A 12,528-nucleotide genomic window follows, 5' to 3' on the forward strand; every position below is an offset into this window, starting at 1 on the left:
TCACCTACTTTGGCGGCCGCCGGTACTGGAGCTCCCTCCCTGGACTCCTTTTCCTGGCACCCCCGTGAAAGGATATCTACTGCTCCACATCGGCAGCATGATCCGTGGCCAGTGGACGCCAAGATTGCCTGGTGTAATGTGCCCACTCTCACTGAAGTCTGCCCTTCTCTTCCTTCCCAAGAGAAGAAGCAGAAACACAGGGACAAGGGATGGCCCGTCTGGTACCCCCTGAGGTGCAGCCTACCCATCCTCCAGTCAGTGAACCAACAGAGTCTGACCCCACCTGTATGGATATTACCCTATCCTTTTCGGCGACAAATGGCGACTCAGCATTGTGACTGACTCCGGCCCTTTCACTTCCCATTTGGACTTCGGCTTGATAATCCTCCAGTGGAATTGTAATGGATATTTGCATCACCTTCCAGAGTTGCGGCCCCTTCTTTCCTTCTACTCTGCCACTTATATTGTGCTCCAGGAGACCCATTTTGTCAATTCTTATTCACCCACCCTTCGTGGGTTCCACGCTTTGTCGGAACCGAATTGGCCTCTTGCGGGCTTCTGGTGGTGTTTGCACCTTGGTCCGCAAGGACATTGTTAGTAAATGGGTTCCCTTCCATACCACTCTGGAAGCCATTGCTGTCAGGGTCCATCTGGCCACTCCAGTCACAATCTGTAACCTCTGCCTCCCACCTGACAGGCTGCCCACATCCCAACCATGCCCTCACCACCCTTCAACAACTCCTTTCTCCCTTCAACAACTCCTTTCTCCCTTCCTGCTATTAGGGGAGCAATGCCCACAACCCTCTTTGGGTAGTCACACAACTGCTGCCCTGGGCAGGACATTTGAAGCTGTTCTGGCAGGGCTTGACCTCTGTTTACTAAACACAGGCGCTCCCACACACTTTAGCGTGGCGCACGGCACTTTCTCTACCATTGACCTCTCCATCTGCAGTCCCGGCCTTCTTCCCTCCATTCAGTGGGGAGTCCACGATGATTTACATAACAGAGACCATTCCCCAATTGTTTTGACCTTCCTTCAGTGTATCTCACTCCATCACCCTCCCAGGTGGGCCATATCTAAGGCTGATTGGGGCGCCTTCTCCTCTGCTCCCATCCCCCCTGTATTGCCACATGACAGTGTTGATGAATCTACTCAGACTTTGACTGCTGCCATCCTTTCAGCAGCTGTTTCAGCAATCCCTTCTTCCTCAGTTTCCCCACGCCCGAAGATGGTCCCTTTGATGGACTCCAGAAATTGCTGCAGCCATAAAAGACCGCTGCTGTGCTCTTCAACACTTCAAGCGGCACCCTTCTACTGATCCGTGCCCGGATCCGCTACCTAATCAAATTTCAGAAACTGATTTGCTGGGAACGATATGTAGCTGCCATAGGACCACACATCCCGTCTTCCAAGTCTGGGCGAAACTCAGGTGAATTTTTGGCCACCGTCGTCCCACCGGGGTTGCAGGAATTTCTGTGCAAGGTGTTGACCTTACCACTGACACTTTGCTCAAGCTTCGGCATCGGCTCAGTATCCGCCCAAGTTCCTCTTCGTGAAAGAGCGCTCGGAATGACTGCCTTTGTCTTTCGTTTATTGCTGCTTGGTGCCATATAAGCCTCCATTCAGCGAGTGGGAATTTGCCAGCACCCTCGCCCTTTGTCCTGACACAGCTCCTGGACCAGATCGGATACATAACCAAATGCTCCAACACTTATCGATGGCTGGCGACCATCATGTACTGATCCTCTTCAACTGTCTGTGGAGTGAGGGAGTCTTTCCTACCCAGTGGCAGGAAAGCATTGTTGTTCCGGTGTTGAAGTGAGGGAAGCCGCCTCTTCAGTTGGATAGCTACCGTCCAATTAGCCTTACGAACACCCTCTGCAAGCTCCTTGAATGCATGGTGAGTCGGCGGCTGTTTTGGATCCTTGAATCCCGCGACCTTTTGTCATCGACTCAAAGTGAGTTTCGCTGTGGCCGCTCTACAGTGGATAACTTGGTGCACCCGGAGTATGCTATCTGGTTGGCTTTTGCCCATCGGCAACACCTCCTTGCAGTCTTCTTTGATCTGCATAAAGCCTATGACACCACCTGGTGCCACCACGTCCTCACCACTCTTCACGAATGGGGCCTTCGTGGCGCTCTGCCCATTTTTATCTGTAACTTCCTTTTGTCGCTCTTTTTGGGTCCAAGTTGGCTGCTCCTACAGCACTCTCCATCGGCAAGAAAATGGGGGGGTTCTGTGCTGAGCGTTTCTTTCTCATAACCATTAATGGCCTGGTAACAGCTGTTGGGCTGACAGTGTCCCCTCTTTGTATGCTGACGATTTTTGTATCTACTTCGCTTCCTCCATAATGTGTGCTGCCAAACGCTGTCTACAGGGGCAATCTACCGGGCGCACTCATGGGCGTTCTCCCATGTCTTTCAGTTTTTGGTGGCCAAGACGTGTGTCGTGCATTTCTGCTGTTGCCGTACAGTCCATCCCCATCCGGAACTGTTCTTCAATGGTCAGCCCCTCGAGGTAGTGGACACCCATCGCTTCTTGAGTCTGATCTTCGATGACCGGCTGACATGGCTCCCTGGTCTTCGCCAGCTGAAGAGGATGTGCTGTCCCATCTCAATGTTCTTAGGTCTCTGTGCAATACCGCTTGGGGTGCAGACCACTCTGTTCTCCTGCGATTGTATCAAGTGTTGGTCCAGTCTCATTTAGACTACGGAAGTCCTGTCTAAGGTTCTGCGTTAACTTCGACGCTGCAGATCCTAGACCTCATCCACCACCATGGGGTCCGACTTGCGACTGGTGCCTTCCGGACTAGCCCCGTACTTAATCTTCTCGCAGAGGCAGGGACTCCACCACTGCGAGTTTTGCGCCAACAGCAGCTGATATGTTATGCGCTCCGCATTCGATGCACCCCAAAGCACCCTAATTATGGTCTCCTTTATCCAGACACGAAGATCACCCTGCCGCAGCGGCGACCACGATGTGGGCTTACTATGGCTGTCCGCATTCAGTCGCTCTTTTCTGAACTTTCATGCACATACCCCTCCTTCGTGCATCTCTCGGCCACAGATCTGTCTTGATCTCTCAATCGATTCAAAGGATTTTGTCCCTCCGATGGATCTTCACCACCAGTTCTACTGTCTCCTCAGTTCATTCCAAGGTTCAGAAGGGATTTATACTGATGGCTCCATGGTTGCTGGCCGCACTGGTTTTGCTTACACCTAAGGCGTGACGCACAGAACTTTGTTCCTTGCCAGATGGCTGTAGTGTGGTTACTGCAGAATTGGTAGCCATCTTGCGCACTCTGGACTGTATCCGCCCGTGCTCGGGACTATCCTTCACTATCTGTAGTGGACTCATTGAGCGGTTTGCACGCTATTGGCTAGTGCTTCCTTTGCCACCCATTGGTCATCGCTATCCAGGACTCCCTTTCTCTCCTCGCTCAACATGGATGCTCGGTGGTTTTCATTTGGATCCCATGCCATGTTGGGATTCCTGGCAATGAACTTGCCAATCGACTGGCTAAGTTAGCTACTTGCAATTGGAATTCTGGAAATAGACCTTCGCTCGGCATTACATCATCAGGTTTTCGGCCTTTGGTATGCAAAATGGCACATTCTTTCTTCACCGAACGAGCTCAGGATGATTGACAATTCTACAACTCCATGGCAGTCCTCCTCCTGGGCCTCTTGTAAGGCATCTTGTCGTCCTCTGCCGGCTCCGCATCAGCCGTACTTGGCTGACTCACGGTTATCTCCTCCATCGTGAGGATCCCCCTCTTCTGTCGTTGTGGATCGATGTCGACTATGGCTCAAATCTTATTGGACTACCCCAGCTTAGCCACCCTGCAACGGACTTTCAGCTTTCCAGACTCGCTACTGATGGTGTTGGCTGACAATGCCTCAATGGCGGATCTTGTTTTACGTAGTATTCGTGATGGGGGTTTTTATCGCTTTATTTAAGGGAGGGACCTTCCATCTTATTGGTGAGTGGGGGGGTATGGCAGGCCCTCTTGCTCACCCCTTCGCCCCAACTGGATTGGCTTCAACTGGGCTTGGTAGTTCACCCCGGCCCTCTGCCTTCCCACTCCTTTCCTTATGGGGTCTGTTATGTCTTGAGCATCTCTCTTGTCTCCTGTGCTTCTTCCTTCACGCTCCTGTCATTAGTCACTTTCTTTCCCTCACCTCTTCCATCCTTTTCCTTCCTTTCCTGTCAATAGTTTATCATTTTATGGATATTGTAGTTCCCTCTTTTAATGTGGGATTTTATCAGTTTTAGTTAATCTAAGGTCGGAGGGACTGATAACCGCATAGTTTGGTCCCTTCTCCAACCAACCAACCAATCAATCTTCTGTTAATTTACTCATGGGGAAGACAGACAAATTCACAACTATAGAGCAAGATTTCTCAAGATGGTGTAAGATTGCCATCGTGCATTATAAAAGTGTTTCTTCCCAAATGCACCCTGCAACTGCAACCTTGCGATGTCTATATTTGTTGCCTGGTTAAGAACTTAACTGAAAATCCTCCAAACTGCTGTTCTCTCATTCAGAGAGAAAAAGGAATCTTATTCCGTGTAGACTGCATGAAAATACATTCTGCTGTAAAGCACCAGCTATCTTTGCCAATATTTGGTAAAATGACGGGTTATGCATGGTTTGCTGCCAAAGTGTACAATGATAGACGAACTTTATTGGTTGTAAACCAAGCTTGTTTTTCTGCACTGTAGAAATTCTAAACCACCCATGTAATTGTAAAAATGTAATATTTATAATGTGTGCAAGATGCCAGGATAATGACGGCTTCCTGCAAGTTCACCGTGAATGTCATCTCCAGCATGTGTGTATCATCAACTGCAAAATAATAAAAGTACCTAACTTTATATATAAAGTTCTCAAAAACATTTAATTTTATATACGAAGTCCTCATGTGTGCCGTAAAATTCCTTTCTGAAAATTTATTTGCAATCCCAGATTTTCCATCACCTTTTCTTTTCATGCCTCATATGAAAGTATTAATAAATGAAATATATTGAGCATTATTTGGATTTACTAGCAATGTGTGTAACAAAAATTGAAGATAAAAATAAAAGGAAAACAGGAAGTTTCTCCAAAGGGACTCGACCCCATGATTCTTGGGTTGTTATTGTTCTGCACTCCTTCTACTGAGTCGACCGCTGCCTGGAAACTAAGCTAGTATAAATGGCTCATGCCTTGCCCGAACAGTGCCAAAAATGCTCAACAGTTTGCCAGTGGGAATTCCCAGTTCTGTCATTTTCATTGATGCCCAAGCATATACCAATAATTTGGTCAGTGATAATGAGTGAGTGCAGTCTCCTTGTTAGACGCTCTGATCACTTCCACATTAACTCTCTCTGCAGTGTGTGTGTGTGTGTGTGTGTGTGTGTGTGTGTGTGTGTGTGTGTGGATCAGTGTGAGCTTCAGCCTGAAGATATTGGATACGGTTGACAGTGATGATATTTGCTTGTACATTAGGTGTTTAGGGCAAGCCCCATACACACAGCCTTTTGCCAAGGATTGTGATCTTCCAAGATCCATCTGGGAGGAACTCCATGTGATGCTACACGTAGATGTGCTGTCCCGTCATAAACATTTGAATGGGTTGCCTATCTGCTGTCAGATCAGATATACAAAACTGGTCTGAAATGTCCTTGGCTTCATAGTGAAAATGAATATTCATGTTTACAGAAATCTTATTTGCCTTAACATTAATACACCTCATCCTATGCTATTCCAGTGACATTCAATCCCTGTAGTGTTCCCCCGGAAGTTCAGCAAAATATCCACCTACAGTTGCAATCACTTGTCAGTTGGGCAAAGTATGCTGACTGCCAAGGCAGACATTGACTTTTGGGAAGAGGTGGAAGTCTGAGGGAACTAAATCTGGACAACTGGGCTGAAGTTCTAACACTTTTTAGTACAAGTCTGTCAATTTTTCCCAATGTTCAGACACTTTTGTGGGTAGGTGCGTTGTCCAGATGACAGTTCATTTCTTTCTTTTTCAAATTGTGTTTCAAATTTTAGCATCCAGATAATTTAGAAGATTAAAACAATTTTCCTCAGTTATTATGTGATTCTTCAGTTTCTCCCGGCATATTTCTTGCTCGAACAGTCCACGGGTTTACTGCCAGAAATATTGTGCCCGTTGGACACTGTGGACCAGCGGTACACTCATCGACTGTTCCTCAGTTCCTTTCGCATGCCAAAACTCTGATGCTATTCTGGAATGATATTATCTTCGCATTCTTTGGTGGTGAAGAACTGGCTTCCGCCCACTGTATAGATTGTTATTTTGATTCTCCAATGAATTGGACATGAACACTCTTTTCCAGGTATTCCACTGTGTGCACCTGGAATGCCCTGCGCAGATTTCTGAAGACTCGCCTCCTCCCTCCACTGGCAACAGCTTGGGCCACAGCCCACCATCCGCACCGAAGGTCCTGCCCACTCCACCGACTCCTGCTGGTGGCAGCACCAGTGGTGGCAACAGCAGTAAACTCCAGGCGCAGAGGCAGCAGGATGATGACGACGATCGGCAAGAGGAGCAGCGGCAGCAGCAGTGGGAGGACCGTGAGCAGCAGCAGCGCCAGCAGCAGCAACAGCAGCAGGAACTGGAAAAGGACCTGCAGCGCCTGCACGACAATCCCAGCCACCAGTGTCAGCAGAGAGGTTCGCGTGAGGAGCACGTGCGTCGCCGTCTCTGCTACCTGGCAGTGGGGCCCGGTCCTTCTGCTGCACCTGCCTCGGAGAGCTTCCCTGCCGCCAGTCCGCCCCCACCCCCCTCGCTGTCACCAGCCACGTCATCCTCTCTGCCGGATGTTGCTGACGGCACGAGGGCTGAAGGGGAAGGAGAAGAAGTTGAAGAGGCGCGGCTGCCCCGAGAAGGTGGCGGATCGCCGTGATCTCCCCCTCCACCTTCCTGCTGCAGCTACTGTGGTGCCCTTGTGTTCCTCTGGGCGCCCTCGTAGCCCACCGGTGGGGAGTTCATCTGAGTCATTATCCTGCGTGTTTGTGATGTCACATCACCTAACTGCTGCACAAATAGTGTTTTGCCTGAGTTATGTTTGTGTTATGCTGTTGTGTGTACTTTCTGTTGCCTTTTGATAATTGTTTTCATTCCACAATCCTTTTTTTACTCTGCTATTGTTGACATGTTAAAGATATTATTTTGCAAGTACACCTTACTGAACATATATTTCACATTGTACTTAATCATCCAAGCATATGCAAATGGTCTCTCTCTCTCTCTCTCTCTCTCTCTCTCTCTCTAGTAAAGTTGAGAAAAAGACTGCAGTTTACTGGTGCCTCAGATACACCTCTTGTATTTATTACTTCCTGTAAAATTTTGAGACAGAAATACTGTCCTGTTACGCACATTCAGGGGGTGAAAAACCAGTACTGCTAACAGGCACATGTAAAAATATGCAACACTAACCCAGTTTTCAGAACTAATAGTTGATTCCTTTGTGAGGAGAGAGTAGTTCGAGGGATGCTAAAAAGGAAGGGCAGATATCTCAAACTCCAGAATGACAGGGGTGCACTTGTGTTGAGGACATCTCCTGTATTTCCTGTTTTGCTTTTCATCTTCATTCTCTCTCTCCTCTTTCTATTTTCTTTCTGCGCGCGCGCGCGTGCGTGCGTGCGCACGTTCACACACACACACACACACACACACACACACACACACACACACACTGAAATATATGTCACAAATCGAAACATACTGTGTTCCAATTTATCAAAAGATGTTTTAATGTTAAGTGACTGGAATGTAATGAGAAACTGCACTTGCACATCCTGCGGTGCTCAATGGTTAAGACACTGAACTTTCATTCGGGGCACTAGTAGTTCAACTTCAGACTTTGAGGTTTCACTAAAGCAAATGGCTACTTCGATAAAAAGTCAGGCCTCAAGAAGACAGTTAAGTGAAGAAAATTTAGGAGGAGCAATGAGAAGAGCTTGTCAATCATAGTGTTAGGTAAACAAGTAAAAAGTAAATTGCCAAAATAAAAATGAGACTGCAATAAAGAAAAAGTGGGTAGATTGATTTCATCTGGTCACAGGCAGTGATGCCTTTGTGCAATAATGACGGTACATTGAAGAGAGAGTGTGTGGGATTGTCTTAGTACTGTTCAGTAATTGTGACTGTCTTAAGAAGAAACAGAGAAAAGGCAATCATAGAAATGATTGAATCTTGTGTACCTGGGATTTATGAGCTGAGTAATGAGCAAACATGAGAAACAAAACAGAGACCAAAATCATTATTATTTTTCCTTTCTTTGTCTTCCTTCAACTCTCCATCTAAATGTGTATGGAAATTTTCTGTTTCATTGTCTGCTTTGCGTTTGTTTCTATTTTATCCTTCTAAGCCAGTATCTGTGGCTGTTTTCACTGTACACACAAACAGCATCAGCAAATGGCTGCTATTGATAGAAAGTGCCCATTTCATACCCTTATTTTGATACCAGCTATGGACTGGGTTTGATGAAGTTACGTATGCATATTTATTTATATTGCTAATATTTTATTCATTAACATATAAATTGCAACCCACTTTTACCAGCATAATGAAATACAGAGCTAACTTTTAAATTGTTGATAATGAAGATGATAGAAAATGTTACATTCTCTTCAGAAAAGCAGTGTTGAGCCCTGTGACTTGACATTTCTGGCTTTTCCATGATGTGTAGCCAAAAACACAGAGAAACAAATGGAGAATGCTTTGATGGGGAGTTTCTATTAAGGTTGGCCATTGATAGAACACCTTGTTTGTTGCCAGTTTTTCCTCCTCCGTTGCTATAACTTTCCATCATTGATCTCTTGCAAAATAAATATGAACCTTAGCTATTGATAGTTTTGTCTTGTGATATGTGGATAAAGCAGCCTCTGTGACTTTAATATTTAGTTGGGGTTTTTGTCCATTAGATGAAGATTGTGTCTACTGAGTGTGTTTGTACCATTGGAGTGGAAATTTTCCCACGTTCGTGGGTTTCCATTTTGTTTAGATTTTTACATGACCATTGGTTGTTTATACATATACATATATATAAATTTTGGAGAAGTTGTTGTTTATTTAGATTTTAATTGCTTGTGAATAGTTTTAACTTACTGCCATTAGGGGGTTTCATTGTTGGAAACAAGTACAAGTTTTATATTGTATACCACCCGAGCATGAAGAAGATATTTAAGCAAGTGTTAGAGATTATAATTTATTAAGATACAAGGATATATAATTTTTGAGAAAATATAAATTCAGTGCTCACATATATATACATATTGAAAATAAGTAAATGTATAAATTGGTATTTAAATTTTAAAAAGATGGTAAATAAAAACTTGATAAGATATATTGAATAATTCGCATTAAAAGATAAAAAAAACATTAGATGTCACTTACTTTGTTTGTAAATTGATAGTGCTCCATAAAATATGGTGCTTCTGGCTATAATATAAAGTTACCACAATGAATAAGTTTATTAATTGACTATGTATGTAATACAAAAAAAAATTAATGTTGTTACATACAAAGATATAAGTAAAGTGCATACAGTGCTCAATATTAGCTGTGCAGATATGCTGTTTGGTAGCTTTCTTGCCTGTGTATTTGTATGGTCGAACACAACATGACAAAAAAAAACAGTTTTCGTGTTTGTTGCAATGTAGTGTAATATACTGTTCATGAATAGTCTAAGAGCCTCTCTTTTAAGAGCCTCAAGATAATTTAGTGTGGGAGTTGAAATGTTGAGATTCATTGTATAGATCTTAACTTTCTTGGTTGTCCTTTATTTGCAAACAGTGTGGCAGAATTTCAGTATGAAGAACTTCCTTGTGTAACTTCACAATGAAATCATATTTATTATATTGAGAATCATTTCCTCATGTTTCCTTGTGGCTGTGGTCCGTCTGACTGTTGTGAATTGTCAGTGAATGCTTTGAGGTTTGTCTCCATCCACTCTTTCACAGTTTGTGAATACATACTTATAAATATACCTGTGAAATGACTAGGAGAATTGTCGGTAATTGATTAAAGTGTGATTCATCTAGGATATGAAATACACAGAATTACAAGATTCTAAGAAAGTTAATGTATGTTTTATGTCACTGGGTGATATATTAAAACTACAGGCAATCAGTACCATCCCAAAAAAACTTCCAGAGATGTTAACCTTGTTATTGAGGGAACACTTGGAAAATGGCAATGTCTTTCCTGCAGATGATGTGATACGGGTATAACTACAAATAAATTTTTTGGAATAAAATTTTTCTGTCTGTTGTAAGCCCAATACAATTACATAGAAACCACATCTTGATGTGTTAGTGAGAGCAATATTCCAGTAGTCTGGTGTTTGCTGTGGAGTTGTTTGCAAAGTTATGCACTGTACAAAAATGATTTTATAAGTATACAACTTAAAATGGTTGTTGATTGCAATTGGATCAATTTTACTTGCAGTTAAGTCAGTGTGTTTAGTGTGTAAGTTTAATGGATTATATTTAGTGTTGAGCATGTGTAACCTCAGATACTTTATGGCTTGTGGTGTAGTCAATCAAATGTGATCATGTTCCTTTGAGAGGTAGTTGAGGGATAATTTGGTGATAGGCTGTGACGGTTAATGAAGGATGTTTGAAGGTACTGACTTTTGTTTCATTTATGAGTTCTGGTGTTTATAGAGTTTTTTTTTTTTTCTTTCTTCCTAAATTTTCAGCAACTGAAGAATGGAGTAGTTTCTGGATTTTAATAATGTATACTAGCAGAATGTAATTTTGTCTGCAGGAATACTGTAACTTTAGGCTCTACGACTTTTGAAAGAAGTCAGTGTATATTCAGTGTCTTACTGAAAACTGCTCAAAAGCTTTTAGACAAAACAGTTTTTGACATTCAGTCCAATTTTCCATAGACAGTTTATAAAGCAAAGTATCCTATGTGTTGATTTATAAAGAAAATTTGAATTGTACCTATTTATTTTTCTCTGTAAGTAGAGAATTGTAAAGTGCAGGAGATGAAAATTTGTATGTTGCATGATGATCAGTAAGGTATGTACATGCCTCTATGCACATGGCAGACATGACCTAGGGAGCAATTTGGCTACTTATGGTAAAAGTACAATGAACTCTTTTGGGCATTAAAAAGTGCCACAATGTTCCTGCCTCTAATTAGATCATCTTCACCTCATAATATCGATCTTAAATTCAGCTTAGCCTTGTAGGACAGTTGTGCTATAATAATTAGACAGTCTTGGAATAAGCATTTGCAGAGTAATTGCTTTTCAAAATTGACATATGTTGTGTCAAATTCATTTCTGTTGTAGATGCAGTAGGAGGTAGTGTCTTAGTTAATAGCAGAATGGATCACTAGGGCTCTGCAGAATTTTCTATAATGCTCTAACACAAGACTTAACTAGATTTTTTGAAAGTTTCTCAGAACAATTTGTAGTGTACTTGGATGCATATATTAAAATGGTCATTCGTGGTGAAATCTCTGGATTAGTATTGTGAAACCACCTAGCTTACTTAAATATCATGAAAACAGACTTGTTTCATGTGTGTGAAAATGTGTAATTGTGAAAAGTTCTACATTGTAATCCAGAAAACTGTTTTGCTAAGCACTGTGCTGAGGAAAAACTTCCAGTTAAGTATTGTGCACTATCATATAAAGATTTCTCTTTGGCACATTTTTCTTGACTTTGTATTTTGTTCATTTCCCTTCAATACAAATAACAAAGCACCGTGGAGTGGGCAATATGCACTCGTTAATAGGATTACTTCAGTTTATCAATGGAAATCTCCATCTTGACTAACTTTTTACAAAATTAACGTGCATGGTGAAATTTCTAGTCTGCTTTTTCTTGATTTCCAATGGTCACCAATAATGATTATCTGTCCACATCTGTCCACACTATTTTGGTAGTTAACTATTGACGGATATTCCAGTTCCACTGGTGTTCCCAGTATCAAATGCTTTAATGGAAGTCCATGAAGTCATCACTGGATTTCTGGGTTTGATTAGCAACTGACAAAAAATATATTTCTGGGGTTCAGTTATTTTCCTGATCACCATATCGGAACTGAAACCAGACACTAAAACATTCACAACTGTATCCAGGACTTGTACTCGTGTGATGGAGCAAAAGTGTTAACACCCAGTTACACGAGTCTTGTTTCAGTGCATTTCAAGTGTAATTTATTGCAAAAATGTTCATAAAATTCTTCGTTTTGCTGATTACTGTTGCTACTATCTTGTCTAGACTTAGAACAGAAATACAGTAGACATTTTGATGCCATTCTTTGTAATCATATAACACACTATTGATGTAAGGCATACAATTATAAAATTTTAATCAAAATAGCAGTTTGGTTAAATATAATCTGCAATAACAATTTCACTTTTTTTGCAATGCGCTATTTTGGTTTCATGTAACATATATATTACAGCTTTAATAATGTAAATAATTATTTTGTATCATCACATAAATAAAATATCTTACATTTAGATGTTGCAATTGTGTGGTTATT

The 12,528-nt window shown here is 42.5% G+C and overlaps 1 protein-coding gene across 1 annotated transcript in view; it reads left to right on the forward strand.

Moving 5' to 3' along the window:
- The window catches only part of LOC126210086 (BTB/POZ domain-containing protein 9), a 148,485-nt gene extending 136,584 nt beyond the window's left edge, over positions 1-11,901 (forward strand). Inside the window, exon 10 of the mRNA XM_049939212.1 lies at positions 6,351-11,901. Coding sequence (XP_049795169.1) covers positions 6,351-6,920 — 570 coding nt within the window. The 3' untranslated portion in view covers positions 6,921-11,901. The remainder of the gene's footprint in view (positions 1-6,350) is intronic.
- The last annotated feature ends 627 nt before the right edge of the window (positions 11,902-12,528 follow it).

Source organism: Schistocerca nitens, chromosome 10 (genome assembly GCF_023898315.1).
Source record: "Schistocerca nitens isolate TAMUIC-IGC-003100 chromosome 10, iqSchNite1.1, whole genome shotgun sequence".
NCBI classification, from domain to species: Eukaryota; Metazoa; Arthropoda; class Insecta; order Orthoptera; family Acrididae; genus Schistocerca; species Schistocerca nitens.